A 23902-nucleotide genomic window follows, 5' to 3' on the forward strand; every position below is an offset into this window, starting at 1 on the left:
TGCCGCTCCAACATTTCCCCTAACTGCAAAACGATTCTCACATCACGTCTGGGCAAAAAAAACCCTTTTTACAATATTGATATAGCATTTTCTCCAAGTTTCGGCCGCGTCCGTTCAGCCTTTGTAGTTCAGTATGTTGGAATTTGCATAAAATATACTCGAGTGGAACCAAGCGAGCGTCTGCCTGTGCATCTGCGTTTTCTGCTCTCTGCGTCTCCGCTCTGGTCAAGTTGTTCTTTCCATCGTCGTTCCATCTTTCCGCGGTCGTCTGTGTTTGTCGGTGCCAGGGGGATGTCGGCCCAAAGCAACACACTCAATGAAAGCTGTGTTCCCCTCATTAGCAGCACAGGGAAATCCCCACCTCTGCACACACACACACACACACACACACACCCAGCTGCACACAGACAGGTGTATGCGCACACACACACACACACACACACACACACAGGCTCTTTTATACATGAGGTCTTTTCCATTTTGTGTGTTCAGAGATGTGAGTGGTCCAGATGTGAGTCTCCACTCTGAACAGACTGCTGCTGTTTCTTTCAGTCACAGCTGGAAGAGTTTCAGCAGCGCTCGAGTCTCAACAACTTGTGTGTTACTTTTTTTTTAAATGATTTATTTATTTTAATTAAATATTTAATATGCTTAGGACGTCAGCAAGGTGCTGCAGTTGCAGAGAAACTCTAATCAGAAAAGAGGTGATGTGACTGACATCCAGCAGATCAGCAGTGAAACAGCAAAGCTTTTCAGGTGGAGGCTAAAGAAGCGTGTGCTATGTACACACCTACACATTACACCTGCAGCAGTGATGTAATCACATCATTGATACCATTGGACTGTCCTGGTTGACACACCTCTACAACATTGATGGAAGTTGGGGACAGTGTCCTTTGCTTGCTGAACTGCAGAGGCGGTCACCCTTTGAGAACCACAATTCCCTTGGAGGTGGTGCACACCCTCTGATCCCCCTTCTCACAAATTCCAAATGTGCATTTAAAATTCCACATGAGGGGAAGATGCGAACCAACCTCTAACTCTGATATAGCTCAGTGATCTCAGTGATGAACCAGGCACTCTTTCAGCCTCGCATTTCAACTTGCAGGGCAGTCCAGTCGACACTTTCCCAAACCGCGCTGTTTGGTTTCTATCTCCGCTTGTGTTCAGAGTAACAGCAGTGCTTTTGATTTCAGTGCAGTTTTACTGCTACTTTCCAATTCGACTCAACCTAAATCCCTTTTCCCCCAAGTTTGGACAGTTGATTGAAAGTCCTGAGTTGAAAACTTTAGGTGGACACTTTTTAATTTAACAGGGACTCACTGATTCCGGGAAAAGTGCAACTACATGTACCAGGTGTCTTTTTTCTTCTGTCTTTTCTTCTTCAGACCCTCTGTTTGTCGTAAAAATGACCTTTCCTCTTTATTTTTTTTTGCCTTCATCACTTCCTGTATCCTTTTTTCTACCAATCAAATGTATCGAATTAAATAAAAGAGATGTGTTCAATCTAAATGTAGTACTTTCTTTTTTTAGGGATGTTTACCTACATGAAGGACTCACGCTGCCATTGGTTCAGCAGTTGGAAGTGTGACAACTACTCTGAGTTCCAGTTGGTCGGGACTGTATCCTTTATGAAGAACAACAACAAACATCAGGGTATGTGCAAGCTTTAAATGTTGTTTAAGCGCTTTATAAATGAGCTCTTTGGAGGTCCTAATGAGCCTAACGAGGTTGCCTACGTTATCCGGTTCAAGTTAAGAGAAGGACAATAATATATATATATATTTTTTTTTTAATGAACGTGCATCGGAGCAGTTTGTTTAGCACCTCCCACGTTAGCGTTTTAATGCGTTTTCATTGTTTTTGTAGCTGCAGAGCAGTTTCACAGCATCTGCTTTTCTGCTCTAGACAAAACTGCTGAGTTTCTGGGAGGGTCGGACTATAAATGCGTGTAATGTGCAGACGGGCACAAATAACCACACACAGGAGCTTTCCTCGTGCACTCCCCTCTGACGTAGCAAACACTCCTCCGTTTTAAACCGCAAAGGAGAAAAAGATACTATAATGTGTGTGTTTAGGCCGTGGGTCTGCACATGTAACAAATACGCCTCGCTCTGTGGAGGCTTTTTCAGCGCAGCACATAAAATTGAATCGACGTGGTCAGAATCATTTTTCTAAAACAAGACCTCAGCGAAGAGCTTCATAACAAATACAAATAGAATCACAGCAGGTTTGTGTGTTTTTAAATAATAAATGATATTAAAAAAGTATGTTTTTATCACAGACTGTAAACCAAAAATGGACACAGCCTAATATAGAATTGCCTTAAACCTGCTTTTCATTGGGCAGCAGAGGGCAGCGTCTTACATTGCAAAAGGAAGTCTGATTGTTTGCATGTTTATGAGAAAATGATTGTAGTGCTCCTCTCAGTAGGTTTGAGTCATATTTGTTGTTAGTGTGAGTACATGAGTTACATGATCAGCCCAGTTATAATAATGGCCAGCAGGGGGCGCTTCCTTTGCCTTCCAGTTGTAAATCTGTGACCTCAGTAAACAATTCCTTCATGAGTTTTTGGTTCAGCTGCTAGTTTGAAGTCTTATTGATACAACTTTGTAACCGGCAATAAAGCATGATATGCTTTATTGAAACTGTGACATCATTACTTCTGTCTTTTATATACAGTCTGTGTCATTAAGTCAATGCAAACGTTCAGTCAGCAGTGAAGCTCATCACTTATCCTTCTGCTTCAGCCTGAAACGCACCAAAGATCAGCTGTTTTGCTCCTGCTGTTTCAGGGTTCTCAAAGTGTGGCTCACGGGCTATAGGCGGCCTTTGGTAGCTGTTATGTAAGTGCAACAAGTACAGACGCACTACAAGCTTTTCATTCATCCACAGTTAACATCATACAGGTCAATCTGGAACAAGATTAAGTTAACATTTGTCTTCAGTTTCAGGTCAGGAAATTTAACAGCAAGCTGTTAAAACAACATAACGTGAACCAGCACAAAAATGACAATTCTGAACATAAAGCACGATCCTCTGAGCAGATGCATTACAAACACTAATGATAGGTTTTATGTTTCCTGCATTATCACATGTTGGCTCCTTTAACTGGCACCCAGTCCTCAAAGATTCTGGTCCAGTTTCTCTTCCCTTTTGTCTGCTCTGCAGAGTTTTGTAATAGAGTTACTACAAAATGTACTTCTTTGTCTTCTACAAATTCTGTTCATGCATCAACTCAACCACTCGCTGAGTTTTCAGGCACATAATTGCCGTCTGAGTTTAACTCGCGAGCATCATAGTTTCCATTCACTGCGTGTAAGTACGCAGAAGTCACAGGAAGGTGGATGTGGTGGATGGTGGGAGCAGAGGCCAGGGACTGCAAGTCCCCTCTGTGGTTACGTTTTAACAACAGAAGCACTTTAGTTAAGGTCAGGGAAGGATTGCAGTCTGGGTTAAATACAGTAAATACAACACACCATTTATTCCTATTAAACTCAACTACAATGAATAAATAAATAATGTGAATACAGTATTATATACAGTAAATCCATCTGGATGCTGTTTTACAAGACTGGGTGTTAGTGTGTTAATGTGAACTTTAAAAATTAAATACATTTTTTACTGCATTGTATCCGACAGCTTTCTGACTACAGGCAGCTGCACCTTCCCACCTTCTTTCAGGCTGTTGGAGCTAACTGCACCGTGTGTAGCTTGAAAGTTGCCACGTGCAGGAAAAGGAAATGATAGTCAGGTGGTCAGAAATGTAAAATGCCTGTTCTCCAGTCGGAGGGCTGAGATTAGCTTCAATTTTTCACTCAATTTAAAATATTTTCAGTTCATGTGGACATTCCTTCATTTTGACTCGGCCCCACCTAAAACGGACCTGCATATTTTTGCATTGTTTCACTCACTTTTTACACATTCATGCACAGCACAGCCTCCCTGTGTTATTATTATCATTCTTCTCTCCTCAATGAAAGTTTATGTGCGTGTGTGTGTGTGTGTGTGTGTGTGTGTGTGTGTGTGTGTGTGTGTGTGTGTGTGTGTGTGTGTGTGTGTGTGTGTGTGTGTGTGTGTTCATAGAGTTCATGTGTGTGTAATATGTGGCCAGAAAGTGATTCAGCACTTCGGGCTCAGTTACTAGCCAGCTGGGAACTGTCAAAAGGTTACATAACCTAATAGCTGCCGTTCCTCGCCAGGTTAGTGAGTGTGTGTGTGTGTGTGTGTGTGTGTGTGTGTGTGTGTGTGTGTGTGTGTGTGTGTGTGTGTGTGTGTGTGTGTGTGTGTGTGTGTGTGTGAACATAAATCTGTTTATTGAGTCGCACACTGGGGATCCAGCGTTCAACTTTAAGTTCCCATAAACATAAATTTTTGGGATGAGGCAGTTTTCGGTTACAGCGGCGGTTAAGGTCGGAGTACGTCTTCAGTAAACGAGTCCTCTGTAATGAGGGAAACATAAATGTGCAGTTGTCGAATCAGTGAGTGAGCAAAAGAAGAAAGAAGTGGAAATCTGTGTACTTACACATGTGTGTTTGCTGCTGGGTGTTTTTTGCATGTTCCACATGTGTGTCTGTGCTGGGAGCTAATTTATCTGTCTCCCTGGTTCTTGTGTTGTCGCCATGGCAGCACTGTATCATTGTGGATATGTGGCAGAGGGCAGGGAGAGAGTGTGTAACAGAGACTAAACAGAGGGAGATAAGTGAAAAGGAAAGTGGTGCAGTGGGGGGATGTCAAATGAAATGACAGAATATAAACAGATGTAAACAAAGTGGAATAAACATTGATGAGAAAGAGAGATGAACACGTGGAAAGATGAAACCCAATTTATCTGCCAGAACACGGGGCCGAAATAAAGTCCAGCTGCAATGTTTCCAGCGCTCTGTGTGTAAAATCATCAGCTGTTGAGTTACATGTGCTTTTATACACACTATACATACTTGTTTTGTTTAAAAATCTTTTTGTGTGTATATTAACAATCACAAAGACTAATGGAACTGCTGTTTTACTTCACATCCCTAATTCATCAGTGCTCAGATCATTATTTCACTTATGTTGTGTTTAGTCTTTGTTTCTGGCCACACAGACAGTGAAAACCACGTTGCAGAGGTGGTCAGAGTAACGACCGTCAGCCACTTACTTAGCCCCCACATTTATGAGGCACAGTGTGTCACAAACAGAGAGGGGGAGAGCGATGATGAAAATAAAAATAAGAGCTGAAAATTAAATTTTTCACCTTGTCGCATGGTGCAGACCAACGGGCACATCCTTACAGTCTTTGCGGGTTCCTGAGAGCCTGGAACGGGGATCCCCCGAGGACAGCTTCCTGATTATTTAAGCCTGAATTTGGTGAAAAAAGATCCATATGTGGTAACTAATCATATTATTTTTAATGACCAAAAAAGAGAATAATTAATAACTGGAGGAAAATCATATCTAGCTTAAAACTATTAGAATGTCATTATTCTACCTTTGGTACCATGTTGTAATAATTACAATAATTGCTCTAAAAATCATAAACGTCTGCAAGAAGAAATTATGTAAAACTAACACAAAAAACATTTTCAGTTTCATTTGGACTGGAGATCAGCTGCATCCCAGTGAAAGCGTTCAAATCTGTATTTTTTATGATGATTGTTTGTTTGTTTCTCTGTTTTCTTTGTTTTTTTGGGTTTGGACTTCATAACCAGGAGGATTTGTGATCGAGCAGTCATGTGCATATGTGGTTTGCATGGATAAGGATAACATCAGAGCAGAGATGTAGGCGAACGGGAGAGGCCAAACCGAATCGTTAGTGTGAACGAGTTAAAACGGCATTTTCTAACCCTGGCTTTGGCGTGCAAAACATCTTTTGTTCAGCCCTAATATTGCTGCCATCATCACACCCTGTAAACCTTTCTAAAGAGATTGTTTGCAGACTGAGAGTCTTTGTGTAAGGAGGCCAGCATGCGAAGGGGGCGGCTCCACGAGGCGGCCTCTGTGTCAGCTGGTGTGTGCTAATTTAATTGAAGCTCTAAAGTTTTGTGTTAGTCGTCACGTACTCTGATCTGTGTTTTGTAATGAAGTTACCACAGAGCAGCAGCGATGCTGCGCGGTGCTCCGAGTATTCCTCGTCAAGGTTGTGACGAGCTGTGACATAAAACCTGTTCGTTTATCCAGCACTTCCTGTGTGAAAAACTTATCAGTAGCAGAATTAATTTGCAGATTTTACATGTGACTTTGTGCCTCGTTAGGTTGCGTCGGCGATGAGAAAACTCTGACTTTAAGGACCAGAAAAGCAAAAAGAAGGAAGGAGAGAGAGAGAGAGGGATGGAGAGGGGTTGTGAAACGGAGTGGGCACGTAAGGAGTAAGGAGAGGTGGATAAAGAGATAAAAGACAGAGGGAGACAGCTTTGTTCATGCCTGTCCCATAAAGTGTAGATTTATGAACCAGGGCTGCTAAATGCTTTAAGGTGCCGTGCGTGTGTGTGTGTGTGTGTGTGTGTGTGTGTGTGTGTGTGTGTGTGTGTGTGTGTGTGTGTGTGTGTGTGTGTGTGTGTGTGTGACTTCTTAATGGCCTCCTAAATGGTTGCGCTAATGGTCCAGTTTATGTTTGTTTTCATGTTGGGGCCTCTGTGTGTGTGTGTGTGTGTGTGTGTGTGTGTGTGTGTGTGTGTGTGTGTGTGTGTGTGTGCGCGCACAGAGAGCGATTTATTTATTTGCATACATGTGTGTCACCTACCTGTAACAGTGGTCTTCACATCACAGACGCACACACTCTCAACCTACATGCACAATTACACCACATCTGGTCGCCACATGCAGCAGCTGTGAGCAGTTTGTGAGTGTGTAGGGCCGCCGCCCTTCACATAGAAAATGAAGAAAAAAATTGTATGACCATGTGACATTCACAACGTGAACTCTCTATCACCTACGCACACACACACACACACACACACAGAGGTTGACATCGTAACGTTTGCTCTGCACGAAAGAGAAATAAATTTGTTCTTTTGTTAATTAGATTAATTGTGATATTAGATATTGTAAATGTGCGCAACACTGCGTAAATGAAAGTGTGTGTCTGAGAGCTTCGTGCTCGGCACAGATTAAACGCTCTCGCCTCCATCTGAGCTGCAGTGTTAGCTGCATGCTTCTCTCCGTTGGCGGATCAGGTTTTTTAATGAAAAGTGAAATGTTTGTTACTGAAATATAATTTAATATTGCTGCTGGCCCAGAGGGCAGTTCCTCCAACAGAGAAGTGCTCTTGTTGGGTTTGGGAATATAAATTTGAACCTTCTGCACGTTTCCCTCCAGGTTCAGAACCCCAAAAGTTGTTTCCTGTTATATGAAAGGCTCGTGTAACCATTAGCATATTTGCAGTAACATGATGATAGCTCACAGGTAAACAATGAAGGGCACAGTTTGTTTGTTTTCCCTGACCTACATTTCCCTTCTACTAAAATTTAGATGACTGTTCATAAGTTCAATTTGTTGGTTTTATTTTTTTTTTTACAGTAATTTCACAGTTTCGCCCACATTCAACACTAAACTAAGCATTTTAACTTAAGCGTGGAAATATCAATCAGTCAATATATTAATTAAGTGACATTTGTGTAGCAGAAAAATACAAAACAAATATACAATAATAGACAACTTAAAGTTAATAATAAAGATGAAAACAAACTTAAAACAAAAAAGACCCATAATTATTCAGAGTCTCCCCCCGAGGACTGAGAGAAGCTTATTTTTACTTTGCGTTACATTATTGTGTTGTTTCCTCCTTAACCTCATGTCTGATCAGCTGATGGGCTTAGCTGTTTACAACAGCATCGCGCTGGACATCCACTTCCCTCTCTACTGTTACAGGTGGGTGAGTTTCCATTCCTTTTACAGTGTTTCTTCTTCTGCAGAATCTAAAGTGTAACGCTGCTGTCAGCGATGGATCACCTCACAGCTGCAAAAGCTTCCTGTGCACGAGTTGCAGCTAATCATAGAGATGCTGTAGAAACTTTTGCTGATTTTTCAGATGTCACAATCCAACATTTAGAGGGAATAATATGAAGTAACCTTTAATAATTGTAATTCTTCTGTTCTTACAGGAAGCTCCTCACACCACCCACTGTACCATGTGACCAAAATGCCCTCGTTGGCATGGCAAATGCCACCCTGGACGACCTGCAGCAGATCATGCCGGTAGGTATTTCATTTACACCTCTTCTGCTCTCTAGTTAGAGACTCAGATTAGCTTCATTATAAAAAAGACTGACTTTATGTTCTCTTCAGTCAGTTTGATTGTGCTTGATGGGACCTGTCCTGTGTTTGGACAGGATCGTCTTTCTCTTTCTTTTCATGCTTTGGAAAAGAAGGTAAACCCTCAGCACATATAGGCTGTGCCAAAGGTACTTTTTGTAAAAGACACAGTGGCACAAAGTCGTGTTTTAAGCTGGGAATGCTGGTTGGGTTGCACTACACTAACACGTTTAGGTTTTTCTTTTCTTAAAATCACATGTAGGAGCTGTTAAATTACTCTGGAAAACTAAAATCTTGTAATGTTGAACCATTTTCACGCTTACATTTCTCTTGCCCGCCACTAGAGGGCGCCAGAGTTAAACTTATGAACTCTCCGGCTCGCCTTTCACCCTCGTCTTTCCCATAATCCTTCTCTTTGAGGAGTCTAAATTTAACTCCATGCACTGTTGTGAGATTGGGGTTAAGTGATTTAAGTGCCCTGCATTCCTCTGACCTAGCTTCATGTGTTCTCCCGCTCACATTCCCTTGTGTAATTTTCATAGTGCTGGGTTGTCTTTTCATGCAGTGTGCCAGCCCACAGCTGTGCATGCTCATTTTTCATAGATTTTCAAGATTTTTTTCGCTGTGTTTTCTTTGATTTGGTCAAATTCACATTTAACTGTTGATGTAACAAATAGTTGGAAACTTTAGCTTCATTTGCCGAGTGCTCCCCCCAGTTTCTCTCACACCTAGTTAGTAAATTTCTCTTTGCCTTACACACACTTTTATATAAAGTCTATCACACACGCAGCTTTGGGATTTGATAGTAAAGCATACCGAGGGTCTGTGGCTTCATCGGTGTGCTGTCAGAGGCTGTTTCCTGGTTTCTTTGTAAACAGTTCACATCGCACAACGCGGCGAATAAATCACAAAAGATGTGGAACATGCAAAACATTACAGCCACCAAGTGGCAAAATAAAGCATGAAAATCACAGACAGTGGCTGAAAGGGCTGTGTGCAGCTCTCAGCAGAGAAGCATGTTCAGTCTGTAAAGCTGAACCCAGAGAGAGCTCATTTCCATCGATGGTATCTGTCGTCTTGTTCTTTTGGCCACTATTTACAGCACCACGTATCGTCACCATAACAGACCGTATGATGACAGACTGCACCCATAATCCACCTGTCAGTCTCTCACTACACACACCTATTCTGTCATGTATAAGATCCAGAGATACTCCTTCACTCCAGCTGAGTCGTGTAGAAACCAAACTTGGTTTTCTTTGAGGTTATTATGCAGAATAAATCACTGTACACGTGCCTCATCACTTGGACTCGATCATTCTCCGAGCAGCATAAAGATTGAATTGATGCAAATTAATTTTGATGTTGTCTCGTTAACTTTGAGAATGTCCGAACATCAGAGCGCCTCTCTTTGGACCACAGCGTTGGATAAGCCGATCGACATCCATCCTGATCAATGCAAATTGCTCAGATTAAGAAATAAAGTAAATGCAATTTGTTCAGCGTCTGTTATTTTATATTTTATAGCAGGTAGTGATGTTTTGATGTGCTGACGTGAGTTTGACCTACTTCTGCTTTCTGAGTAATACTTTTTTTTTTCAGTTTTTCTGACATGACTCTGACTCTTCCGTTTACTGTCGCTCTTTGAGTCACGTCCGCACCCGCTGACGTTTCAAGATGTGATGAGACAGCCCTACAGTATTTTTGATGGGGGCGTGTTTGGCTTTGAGGGTTTTACACTTTGCGTCTGTGCGCTGAGTATTGATGGAGTTTCTAGCAGCTAAGTGAACTGGTCAGATGTCTCAAGATCAGTTTGTTTTCCTTCGTTCTTTGCGGTTCGCTGTTTCAGTCTTTGTCCTGCACAGATAGGTCAGGATGAGGCTGCGTGCTCATAACCTGCTTTCACCTTGCAGGCAGTTTATTTTTCATTTATAGAAAATAAAGTGAAACTTTCACTGGATTCCTGTGAAGTTGACTGTTTGACACATCGGATGCTATCAGCTGCTGAGCTCTGACGAGACTTCCTGTTTCTCCTCCTCGTTTGCTTGGTTAATTTAGTGGTTGATTTAGTTTAGTTTGCAATAGCTAATGTGTTAGTTAATGGAGCTGTACTTGTTGCTTTTTTGCAGATGTAGACATGCAAAGTTGCAGTAGCCACCATTAGTTGCATGAGTCGCCAGAGTTACTGATATGTTAAGATACAGAAGTTGCTGTAGTTCTTTGTGGACTGATTGTAGTTGCCAGCACAATTCTCGCAGGTGTTGCTGCAATTTCAATAGTTTGCTTAGTTGCAGTAGTTTATGGTGGTTGGGTCAGTTGCAGAATTTGCCGTGCTTGGTTGAAAGCTTTGCTGCAGATATTGGTTCATTTGCAAATGTTGCCACAGTTGCTGCATGTGTACTCTGCATAGGCTGAGTTGATTCAGTTGCAATAGTCACCATGTCAGATGCAGTTCCCTGTAGTTGGATTGCTTGCAGTTGTTGCCACAACAGTTCCAGCTGTTGCTGGAGTTTGAAGAGGTGCCATGTTTAGTTGCAGGTGTTGCTGTGGTTTGCTTATATTGCTGCACTTTTTAATGGTTGGGTTAGTTGCAGAAATTGCCATGTTAGCCACAAAAGTTGCTGTAGTTGTTATTTTAGTTGCAGTTTCCGTGCAGTTTAGCTGTGACTTCAAGAGATAATAAAGATGTTTGTCATTCGTTTGTTCATTCATACGTAAAGACCTTCAGAAAGATCGTGAAACATCTCCTGACGGTCAGTCCGAGTTATCCGATACACGAGCTGCTTCACATCCAACACCTTCGTCCTCATGAAGGTCAAACCTCTCCTTCGTAGTACACACACAGACACACACACGCAAACACACAGGTGCTATAACTGTCCCTAGATGTGTAACAGCAGGAAATCAGATATAGTTTGAGGCCTGAGTTGATGCTGGAACCATAACTCTGGAAACTCTCCAGGAACAGACTTTATCCAAACACCAGTGGGATTCACCGTGTTTGCCTCAGAGCGCCTTAAAACTGTAAAATCAATCGTAAGTCAGAAGGACGATGACGTAACGACACAAAACACAAATAAATGTACTGATTAGTTGCTTCCGTGCCATCTCGGGTCTTCTTTGTCCCCACATTACTGATTTCAGATATCGGCGTCAGAGTCATTATTCGCAGCTCAGCGGAGCTTTAATTTATTGCTTCTGAGGTATGTCGACGTTTTGAGGTGGGGCATAACCAGACTAAACTCATTAGAACTCAGACCTCAGGCGAACTGTGTGAGACATTTGTCATCTTCGTGTTCTGTCAGAAGAGGGTGTGTTAAAAACACTGTTTCATTCCTAACCTGCAGTCACAGAGTTTTCCCTCCAATCCATCAACACCAAACAAAAGCTGTGACTTACAGAAATGAAAAATGCTGCAACTCATTCATGCGTTTCCTGATTCTGACCTCTCGACCTCTCGTGTCCATCTGCAGGAGCTGGCTCACGGTTTGGGAGAGCTGCTAAGCTATGAGGGAAATGTGGAAGAGGACTTCTACCTCACCTTCCAGGTAAAACTCTTCTTTTAAAGCAGCTTGTGTAGGATTTGCTGAGCAGAGTCAACAGTGCCCCCTGTGGCCACCAGTGGTAACTACAGGGTTCTGCTACATTAGGCTAGCAATATGGACATGAAAACAACAGCAAAGAGACAAACTGGTTTTAGAGACAGTTCCTCATCTCCTGTTGTGCGCTCAGTTGCAGCCAACGATCGTCCAAATTGTTGTTGGGAGAATGAAAATGAGCCAGAAAAGGCAACAGAACAGCTAACATGGCTGACATTTAGCTTAGTTAGCTACTTCGTTAACTTCCTGCTGCACAGCATTGCATTCAGTTTGCTTTCAGCACTCATAACAGTTCAACCCAAGTTATAAGAAGCCAATCTTGGGCTTTGAAAAAAAGGGGAGTGGTAATGAAAGTGATGTGACTTGCCCTCGTTAAAGTCGTTAAAGTAACTTGCTGTTGTGTTACAGCCCTGAAGCTCAGAGATTTGTGATGTTGAATAGCTTCTGCTCCGCACATGTTTCCACTCTTGCAAAAGGTGTGAAAATGCAGAAATGCCACTTGTATAAAATCTGACAAAGACTTTCCTTTGTTGTCCTCTTGGATTGAGTTCAGCTGTTAACTGTAATTGAATAAAGGTGTACGTGATTACCTGACTGCAGGATTTTATTGATTCCGGTTGTTAATGATGTGAAAGAGACCTCAATACATGGAAAATTTCCAAGCAGCTATTGTTAGAACTGTTATATGCACACAGTAACACACCACAGACATCAAGATTAAAGTGTATGAAGGTGGCGACAGACAGCTGTGACTGCTCTGGTAATTTTAGAGCAGTGGGTGACATGGATCGGTTCCACCGATGACGTCCAGCCAGGAAGTCAAATGTCAAACACAAACTACGAATGAACGTTTATTTCACTAACAACATCAGAGTAACAAAAATTTAAAAATGTAGTGCTTTCTTGGTACAGATGGGTCTGAAACTGTCTAATAGTTTGGAAACCTGGTTTTCAGGGTTCAGTCAGATTATTGATCTTTTTAAAGCATCAGCCTGTGATGACAAACACCAACACAGAAGTGCTAAATAGCCACCAGAGGTTGGCCCTAACGGGGTCATTCCCCCATATGCTCCTGGTTAAAATCCCCCAGTCTCAGAGGTTAAATGAACACGTGTCGCTACAAATAAAAACATTCATTTTTTACGATATACTTGCCTCAAGGCAACAGTGTCGCTGCTTTCTGTGCATACTCGTGTTGTGGATGTCAAAAAAGATTTCCCAGCAACCAAGTAAGTGTGTGTGCGTGTTTCTGTGCGCATGCATGGGTCAGTCTGTGTGTCTGACACTGACAGCCATCCTGTGTGGAACCTCGTGAAGCAGCTGCTGGTGGATGTGAAACAGAGGTGGATATCACATTTCTGACATTTGACTTTGGAGTAGTGCAGCATCCTGGTGCTCTGTTAAAATGCGTCAAAGTTCTCTCCATGCTCCTGACACACACACACACACACACGCACACACACACACACACTGACCCTTGGCCTACTTAGGTTCCTCAGACCTGACTCTGTGGTCCACTCTTCCTCCCTGTCACAAGGAATGACCCTGACTGACCAATCACAACCTTTCCTCCCCCCAAAGTTCCATATCCTTCAAGTTAGTAGTTGAATATTTATATATCCTGAAGCTGGCAGGTTCTCCTTTGGGGAGCCAGTCCCTGCTCCAAATCCTCTGATTGAAGTGATCAGCTGGGTGTGAAATGCTGAAGCTGCCTCAGAACAAGACGATGAGCTGAATGAATGAAGTGTGTTGGAGGCGAGAGAAAGTAAAGTGCTGTGTAATCTTGCCCTGAGACTATTTATTTAATGCTCTCTTATTAAATAAATAGTCAAATTTATTATTTCAATTCAGACACTGAATATAAACTTCAGGTGAAGCATGTACATGAATTGTCCACTCCAACTTCAAAAGTCAAATTATCTTCTACTGCTCATTTTCTTGGGTAGCTGCATCTCTTAAAAGCAAAAACAAAAATTAACTAAATTCAATAAAATCATTTAATTTACTTCAATAGGATCAATATATTTCCTGCAAAAAAAACCCTTTAGTCTAAATTTAAAGAAAAAATAACCTCAGAACCCTCTTCCTGTTTAGATCAGCAGATGTAATCACCTGCTGAATAACAGGATGCTCACAACCTCCTGCATTAGTCATGACAAAGCAGGTCTTTCATTTTCCTGGAATATGCACAAAATAGTATATTTGTTCATCAGTTTACGCACTGACTTAAATATCAGATTACTGCAAACAGATTACAGAGAGGTTGCAGTGTGAGTTTTAAAGCCTGTGGAAACAATTTAAAATGAGTTCTTCCTGCATTTTGTAGCATCTTGCATATTTAGCGAACAGTCTGGTTGTATCAGGCTGCTTCGTGCTATCTGTTGGGGTTAAAGGTGAAGCTGGAGCATGTGTGGGAAGAAAGAGTCTGCAAACAGCAGAGAGGAGGTGTTATTTTAACCCAGTATGTCAGCTCCCTGTGAGCTGCAGGCTGGTCACAGTCGCACCTCTGTGTGCTACACATGAACTCACTGACTTACAGTTTGCTCGATCAGTTTGGTTAGCTCCGGCTCACTGTGTCCTATTCTTGTATGTTTCTACTTCAATGTATTCCTTTCACTGCATTTATACCCCTCTGTAAGCAATGCTGCAGGCTACACTGAAATAATAAATTCTCTACAGTAACCATAGCTGTAAACCCGAAATGAAAGTGTATTTTTAAACATTTCCTGGCTCTGAACGAGCCTTTTGGGGATGATGAGGCGCACAAGCACAACTATTACACATACTGTAAAGGCAGTGAGTATGTTACCTTATTAGCTCCCTGTCTTTTCATTTGACTTTTGGCTTTTCTTAAAATCTCTCCGGGGGAACCAAAACATTAAAAAACTCATCCACCCATTGAAAGCATCGACAGGTGAGGTAAGAGCACATCACAGTGGTTATTTCTTTTCAAAAGCAGCTGTCACAGTCGATGTGTTGGAACCAGGAAAAATGTCCAGCATCAGTGTCTGAACAACTCTGACAATCTCACTGTGAATGTGTCAGAGCGTCGATGAGGCGACAGGTGTTGTAGGTCTTACTGGTGCACACTGAGCTCAAGGATTATTTGTGCCGGAGGATCATTATCAAACCTAAGAGCTGCTGCAGCCACAACAATGGACATGTGAGTGTGAGAGTGGAGCGATGAATGAAGGGTGCCTCAGGTTTTCTTGTGCATCATGTGGACAGTCAGGTGCTGATAGACCTTGAGCACTGGCTATTTTAACATGCACATATACATTGCTGCTGATCATGTACACCGGTTTGTGGCCGCGGTATTCCCCGATGGCAGGATGGCAGGATAATGTGCCCGGGTAAACTCTGCACATTGTTCAGCAGTGATCTGGAGAACATGACTAAAAGGTGAACGTGTTCACGCAGCGCCCAGATTCCCCAGAGCTCTATCCGATTGAGCATCTGTCGAATATTCTGGAAAAACAAGCTGCAGGTGAAGCTGCAATCTGGTCTGAAAATGCAGGAAAAAATGACACCTTTAATATTCTGAAACTTGTTTTACCAGCCGCTTGTCACACAAGGTGATATGACCCTGAAGACGTACTCAAAATGTACTTTTCTAAGTTTACTCCAGTTTTTAATCAGAACCAAATCAAACATCCCTGGTACCAGCACTTATTCATATCCTCTACGGCACAGCCATTAACATGGTATTAACAAGCCGAGCCAATAACACGTTTGACACTGTATGATATATCCCATTATAGAAATTAAATAGATTTGCTAACAGGTTTTAACAAAGGCTTTTTAACAAGTTATGAGGGCTCAAAAAAGGCCCAATCTACCCACTGCCGTGTACTTTGAGGACATGACAAATTCTACATGGCTTCATTAAATATGTTGGAGCAATTGGAGAAAAATCTAATTGGATGGGAACTTTTCTTCGATTTGATGATGTTTGTATTGAGCGATCCACGATGAAACCACAACATGGAGACGATGAGTTGTTTGTGGGCCGTTTGTTGACCTAGCTCGCTGACTTCCTGGATTCTTGTCCTCGCATCAGATTGCCAAGAAATTCATTGTTAATCTTTCGTTAAGTGAAAGTAACCACTATCTGAAAAACAAAGTAAGAGAGCGAGACCGGTGAGCACGCCGTGACTGCCTGGTTGTTTCTTTTTGGCAGTCTTGGCTGATATGGGCGCTGATTTGAAGATAAGCAGAAACACATTCATGATCTAAAATCAACTCGATGTTCCAGTGCCGGGGCTTTCTTCACTGATGGCCTACAACAGTTTGTGCACCATTGCATATGTGATGTTGATTTTTGTGCGTTTCAGGTGTTCCAGGAGGAGATGGGCGTGGTCAAATCCTACAACCTGAAGCCTGGAGGAGACAAAATTCCCGTCACCAAGCAGAACAGGAAGGGTGAGTCCACACTGCAGTCACCATTGGCAGTAACTCACCTCCAAGGCAACAGATATTCTCACTGGCACTCAAAGAGCATTTTGTACCTGTATGAACCTGCATCCTTAACTGCAGTGCAGTACTTGTACCTTTAATTGAGGATGAACTGTACTGCAAAACTAAACTGTGCTGCAGATGATACTCACCTTCTGAAGTATGAAACAGAAAATCAGACAGCCAAACACTGAAGGGCACAGTCATAATAAATAGTAGTAAGTAGTAGGAGTAAATTTGAGACTGAGTCTAGGGTTTAGAGTTTAGTAACTTCATAAGTTACAGTACAACTTGGCAGTTTGACCCTAGGTGACAAATTCATAGTAAACAGTACACAGCGTAGCCTTTGAACTGTGGAAGTAATAAAAGGGTGGTGGTTGCACTCGTGACCTGATGCCCTGAACTTAAACTGGTTCTTTGAGATCACAGATACGTCCACGCAGCGATCAAAACAGGACATTTAGAGAGTGATCCAAATATATTGCTGAAAGCAATCCGGAGGTGCACAAGAAGATGACCTTGAAAGGAGATATGGTTTTTACCTTTTATGTGCAGAGTCACTGCACTTGACCTTTTACACAGCTACAAACTATAGCACTCGTAGGGATCATCATTATAATCACATGAGGTCAATAAAGGCTCTCTGATAAAACTTTGTTGATGACATTAATCAGGTTTCTTTAGTTCATTACCTGACAGCAAAGTCACCTTTAGGTGCCTCTCTGGACCGTTGCCTGAAGATCTCAGGCTGTCCTGTCAGCATAAGAGGTCTTGTTCTTGTTGAAAGCCAGGCATCTGAGTTGGAGTCATTTTAGAGAACAGAGTTTCTAATTTTAATTGAGGCAAATGAAAAGGCTTTTGGAAACATCAAGACATGAGATGACGGTAGTGTTACAAAGTTAAGATACAAAATTGATTATTAGGCTAAGTTTTGATAGCTGTATTTCTTAGATCAAAACTTTTGAACCAGTAACTATTGGTTTGAACTATTGGTTTGAACCAACTATGGGTTCAAAAGTGGACCAGAACAGGGAAGGAGGCACACTCCTCTCCTGTTCTTTTATTTTAACAGTGTGTTTTGTGACTGTGCTCTTCTCTGTGGCTGACGGACCAACAACACAAGCAAGAGTGACTCACATTTCCCACAGTGTTGTAAAAAGCCTCCATCTGGCAGCAGATGCTTTCTGCAGGTAGACGGGTGTCTGCAGTTTTCTACCGTCTTCATGATCTCCCAGAAAACTACAGTGGCAAACCACATGGGAACCGTTAGTGTTGGCAGCAAATTCAGTAGATGCTGAGACCATCATCTGATAAGCATGCAGCATAAGAAGCTGGATGTAAAATCAACGGATTGGTTCGGATGAGCATTCGCTGAATAGCTGGAAAGATATTTCAGCGCTGGGCTGATGGATTCATATAAGACTCCGCAGTCTCTGAACTTTTAATGCAGTGCACTTAGTGACGAAATTGTTCCAGCGTGAAATCAGCTCTGTGATCCAACATCCTCATTAATGTAAAGAGAGCTACTGTCCTGCAGTCTTTAAGAGTCTCGAGTGTGTAATCCTGAGGAACGCCTTTATTGCGCCTTCTGTGCTCTTTAACTCCATGCGAGCAGTGAAACCTGGCTCAGGTAAAAAGCCTATTTGTTCCTCCTGGGGGGATAAAGTCCAGCTGAGCACATCAACTCTGCTTCTCTTATTAAACTTGATTTTCCATCCAGTGGCTCTTGTTGGGGTCCGGGCCCACTCGTTACCAGCATCCCTCTCGCTGTGTTTGCTGAACAGAGGAGCCAAGGCTGAAGGGCAAATGTTTGTAATGGAAATCAAACTGTTTTTTCTCTTTCCACAGAGTATGTCCAGCTCTATGTCGACTTCCTGCTGAATAAATCCATTTATAAACAGTTTGCTGCCTTCTACCACGGCTTCCACAGTGTGTGCGCATCGGACGCACTCATGGTGAGTCTGCTACAAAATGTGTTATTTAAAGACCAATATGCTTTATCCTTTTCTTAAGCATTTCTTAACATAGACTCTTACGCAAAGACACCCATCCATTCCCTTCCACCTGATCATGGCACCTTTAAAATATTTCTCTGTCACATTTTAAACATTCGAATTAAACTCGAGGGAGATAGAACAGGCCAAACTGTGCACTCCATCCAGTGAAGGGCTTCTCAAAATACCAGTTCTCTGTTTGTTTCGAGATAAACTGTGTATAAATTTGCTGGAGAAACAATTCAAATAGTGCCAGTCATGTAAGATTTATCGCTTCCTGAGCAGCAACCGTGAAGGAAAGAAAGTATTTTAGTATTTATTTATTTATTGTCATTGTCAAGAACAATGAAATTGCGTTTGGGGCTTCCATACAACCCCAAAAAAAAGAAGAAAATAATAAATACCCCTTAAAACCCAAGTGTACATATTTAACCCAGTGTGACTCCAATGCAATAAGACAATCCTTAGCAATAATGTTCGTAGAAATTCAGACAAAGACCTGAGAAACATGACAAAATACAACAATGCAACCCATTCAATATTATTGTACTGTGAGATATGATATCAGATATGATAGTTATCTATTTAAGAAAGAGGGGGGGGGGGGGGGGGGGGCAGGAGGGGGAAGAGAATAAAGATATGATGCACCAATGCAGACCAGTTCATTGCTATTAAGAAGTTGGATATGGTTATTGTCCGTGAGAGGGGGGCAGAGAGTTCAGGAGCCTCACAGCCTGTGGATACAGGCTGTTGGCCAGTCTGGATGTTCTGGCCTGTATAGACCTGTACCTTCTCCCTGAGGGCAGCAGATGGAAAAGGTGGCGCGCAGGGTGATGTTGGTCCCGCAGGATACTGTGCACCCTCCTCAGACAGCGAGTGGGGAAGATATTACTGATCTCTGGCAGACTTGTTCCAATAATTCTGCCAGCTTCTTTCACCACCCGCTGGAGTGCTTGCTGATCGGCCTTGGTGCAGCTGGGGAACCACACTAGAAATCCATACGTCAGAACGCTGCTGATGGCACAGTTGTAGAAGTTCAACATCAGAGATCTGGGAATGTGTGCGCTCCGCAGTCTCCTCAGGTAGTAGAGGCGCTGTTGGGCCTTCCGTACAACTGAGGTGATATGGTTGCCCCAGGACAGGTCCTCGGTCACAGTTACCCCCAAGAATTTAAAACTGCTCACCCTCTCCACCGCCTCACTGCCAATGAAGAGAGGCAGATGGTTGTTATGACCCCTCTTCCGGAAATCTACAATGATCTCCTTGGTCTTTTTGGTGTTTAAGACCAAGTTATTGTCGTGGCACCATGACTCTAGTTGTTGCACCTCTGTCCTATAGTTTGTCTCATCATTGTTGGATATAAGTCCGAGCACTGTAGTGTCATCTGCAAACTTAACAATGAGATTGGACGCGCAGGAGGAAATACAGTCATGGGTGAAGAGAGTGTATAGCAGAGGGCTCAGAACACACCCCTGAGGGGCACCGGTGTTGACCACAAGGGTGGAAGAGGTGTTCTTACCCACTCTGACACTCTGTCTACGGTTAGTGAGGAAGTCCACAATCCAGTTGCACAGAGAGGAGTTAAGTCCCAGTTGGTGGAGTTTGGGACGGAGTTTGTATGGCCGGATGGTATTAAAAGCCGAGCTGTAGTCTACAAAGAGGAGCCGTGCATAGGTGTTCCTGTGTTCCAAGTGCTTCAGTAATGTGTGCAGCACTGTGGCGATCGCATCCTCGGTTGACCGGTTCTCCCTGTATGCAAACTGGTGCGAGTCCAGGGATGGTGGAAAAGCAGCTCTGATGTGTTTAATGACCAGTCTCTCCAGGCATTTGGCGGGAATGGGGGTGAGTGCCACAGGTCTGAAATCGTTCAGACATGTGACATTTGACTGTTTTGGGATGGGAACGATGGTTGCTGCTTTGAAACAGGATGGTACCAGTGAACAGGACAACGAGGTGTTATATATAGAGGTGAAGACGTCCGCCAGGTCCGCAGCACAGTCTTTTAGCACCCGGCCCAGCACTCCATCCGGCCCGGCCGCCTTCCTGGTGTTAATGCTCCGGAACACACGCCTCAGCTCATGAGTGCTCAGGACCGGAGCAGGGTCGGTTGAGGGGAGAGGGGACAGGACAGGGTCGGTGTTCTCCCTGTCAAAACGGGCATAAAAGAGATTTAGATCCTCAGCCAGAGTAGAACTGTCGGCTGAGGGTGATGGTGTTCTTCTTTTGTAGTCCGTGATAGCCCTGATGCCCTCCCAGACCTGCCTTGGGTTTGTGTTGTTCTCAAACCTGGCCTCGATACGCCTCCTGTGCTGCTGCTTGGCAGTCTTGATGCCTCTTCTCAGGTTGGCCCTGGCAGCACTGTATGCCTCCTGGTCCCCGGATTTGAAAGCGTTGTTCCTTGTTCGAATAAGTTGTTGAACTCCGTGTGTCATCCAGGGTGGATTATTAGGGAACACACGGAATCGTTTCCAAGTTGTTACATTGTCCACACAGAAACAGATGTAGTCCAAGACAGTGGAGGTGTAACTGTCCAATGCGACACGATTGTCAGTGTCCTGCACCTTGAATACATCCCAGTCTGTGCAGTGGAAACAGTCCTGAAGCATCGGAATAGCGTCCTGCGGCCATGTTCTCACGGTTTTGGTTGTAATCCCAGTGCTCTTGATCTTTTGTGTGTATATTGGGTGTAGCAGAAGGGAGAGATGGTCTGACAGACCCAGGTGGGGATAAGCCTGGGCTCTGTACGCATTCGCCATGTTGGTGTACACCTGGTCCAACGTTCTATCCCTCATGCGTTGATTATTTTTTGTGTTCGTAGGACGTTTTAGATTATGGAGTCAAACCCACAGTCTTTCTTACAGTTAGAGATAAAGCTGCCCAGTTTGACCCCCGTTTATCAGCCGAGTCTGAATCTGGGTCAGACAAACGACGAGTCAAACTGTAAAGAGTAAAGTGGCAGCAGGTCTCAGGCTCGAACTCGCTCCACTGGCCTCCTTATATCAGTTTGGGAAAAAATGGCATGCGTACCATGTCCGTGTGCTTTTCCAGGAATGTCTCTATGATGGTTTTGATCATTTATGATTAGTTTAGTGATATATACATTTCAGTTTACAGTCACTGTAGGACTGGATTAAATTTGCTTGTGATTGTGGGTGCAGACGACTGCAGACACGATGGCTGAGCAGGTGTTTGGTTTTGGGTTTTTGGAGTAGCTTTTGCATTACAACAAATCGGAGTGCACAATGAGGAAAGTTACATCACTGGGAATCTACACACACTGATGTGGAAACACTGGCCTAACTCATCTTTGCTTACTGCACTTCTTCTGCAACTAATTTTACAAGTACACCAAAAGTCTAGAGCTCTTCCTGTCTTATCTAAACTTACAATAAAACATTAACAAGTCAGCCAAACTATTCCTAGACTCGGCAGTCTAATCAGAGATACCCAGACCTCCAGATGAGCCAGCGCTTCCAGCTCTTCTGGAGGTGAGAGACACAAACCGTCCAGTGTCCTTGGCCTGCCTCTTGAGTGGACATGCCTACACCATCATGTCTTTCTCTTTCTTTCAGCCGAATGACTGAGTTTGTCACCTTATCAGGGTCATGAGATGAACATTAAAGATGAAAAATAAAGCATGAAAATCACAGACAGTGGCTGAAAGGGCTGTGTGCAGCTCTCTGTCTGCCAACACAGCAGAGAAGCATGTTCAGTCTGTAAAGCTGAACCCAGAGAGAGCTCATTTCCATCGATGGTATCTGTCGTCTTGTTCTTTTGGCCACTATTTACAGCACCACGTATCGTCACTATAACAGACCGTATGATGACAGACTGCACCCATAATCCACCTGTCAAGTCTCTCACTACACACGCCTATTCTGTCATGTATAAGACCCAGAGATACTCCTTCACTCCAGCTGAGTCGTGTAGAAACCAAACTTGGTTTTCTTTGAGGTTATTATGCAGAATAAATCACTGTACACGTGCCTCATCACTTGGACTCGATCATTCTCCGAGCAGCATAAAGATTGAATTGATGCAAATTAATTTTGATGTTGTCTCGTTAACTTTGAGAATGTCCGAACATCAGAGCGCCTCTCTTTGGACCACAGCGTTGGATAAGCCGATCGACATCCATCCTGATCAATGCAAATTGCTCAGATTAAGAAATAAAGTAAATGCAATTTGTTCAGCGTCTGTTATTTTCCCAGTATGATGACTTTTATTTTATTTTGTTAAGCTGTTATCAACACGATTATCCTGACAAAGTAAAAATAAAAGCCTCGCCGTCTATCTGAGCTGACTTCCTAAAAGCAGGTAGTGATGTTTTGATGTGCTGACGTGAGTTTGACCTACTTCTGACCTTTTTTTTTCAGTTTTTCTGACATGACTCTGACTCTTCCGTTTACTGTCAGTCTTTGAGTCACGTCCGCACCCGCTGACGTTTCAAGATGTGATGAGACAGCCCTACAGTATTTTTGATGGGGGCGTGTTTGGCTTTGAGGGTTTTACACTTTGCGTCTGTGCGCTGAGTATTGATGGAGTTTCTAGCAGCTAAGTGAACTGGTCAGATGTCTCAAGATCAGTTTGTTTTCCTTCGTTCTTTGCGGTTCGCTGTTTCAGTCTTTGTCCTGCACAGATAGGTCAGGATGAGGCTGCGTGCTCATAACCTGCTTTCACCTTGCAGGCAGTTTATTTTTCATTTATAGAAAATAAAGTGAAACTTTCACTGGATTCCTGTGAAGTTGACTGTTTGACACATTGGATGCTATCAGCTGCTGAGCTCTGACGAGACTTCCTGTTTCTCCTCCTCGTTTGCTGTTTGAGCTTCACTTACACCGCCCGAGCAGCGGAAGCGATTCTGTGTTTAGGTGGTGTTATGTTTTCGTTTATTAATTTAGAAGAAGCTGGTATGTGGCAAGGCTGCTGAGCTTCTGTATAGTGACATCAGCTCTGTGGGTTAAAACATTTAGACTTCCAAGGTTAAAATGTCAAATTCTGCTTATTAAATGGAAATCTGTTTATGTTTGCTAAACATATTTGTTTTATTTTGTCTTTAGTTTATATTTATCGGTAATTTAGGGACTGTTTCCATTTATTACATATTTTGTGTAACCTGTACAGCACTGAAGAAACAGAGTTCAACAGACTGCATGAAGTGCAGTAATAAGAACAGCTGAGCAGGGTGCTCCAGCCACATTCATATGATTTCCAGAAATAAAACTGCATCAATTGATTTAATTGAATAAGACTGAAATTCATGCAGTCTTATTCTATTAGGAAATAAAACAGATGGACCTCATGATCAAAAAATTCCAGTCTTTCTCTGGCTGTGGCTGGAGGAGCCTGCAGGAAACTAGAATTAGACCAAAGTGTGCCGAATCATTGCACCTCAGACACGTCAGAATAGTTTGAAGATGATGCGACATGTTGGTTATTGACCTAATGTGACTTCTTGTCCAACATCATGAACAGAATAACCTTCTGGTCAGTTAGTTTGTATTGTTCAGCCAACACCAGTTTACAACACCACAACTTTAAGTAACTTTAAGCCTGAACACAAACCAAAGAGGATATTTTACAAAACAAAATCCCCTTTATGAAATTGTTATAAAGGAGGAA

General features: G+C 42.9%; 1 protein-coding gene across 1 annotated transcript in view; it reads left to right on the forward strand.

Annotated features, from left to right (window-relative positions):
• The window catches only part of hectd2 (HECT domain containing 2), a 63926-nt gene that overhangs the window by 33251 nt on the left and 6773 nt on the right, over positions 1-23902 (forward strand). The window contains exons 14-19 of the mRNA XM_080869887.1: positions 1534-1622; positions 7784-7848; positions 8082-8175; positions 11706-11780; positions 16166-16253; positions 18135-18241. Of these exons, the coding sequence (XP_080726013.1) occupies positions 1534-1622; positions 7784-7848; positions 8082-8175; positions 11706-11780; positions 16166-16253; positions 18135-18241 (518 nt within the window). The remainder of the gene's footprint in view (positions 1-1533; positions 1623-7783; positions 7849-8081; positions 8176-11705; positions 11781-16165; positions 16254-18134; positions 18242-23902) is intronic.

The sequence above is a fragment of the Rhamphochromis sp. 'chilingali' genome, assembly GCF_963969265.1.
Source record: "Rhamphochromis sp. 'chilingali' genome assembly, chromosome: 20".
Lineage (NCBI taxonomy): Eukaryota > Metazoa > Chordata > Actinopteri > Cichliformes > Cichlidae > Rhamphochromis > Rhamphochromis sp. 'chilingali'.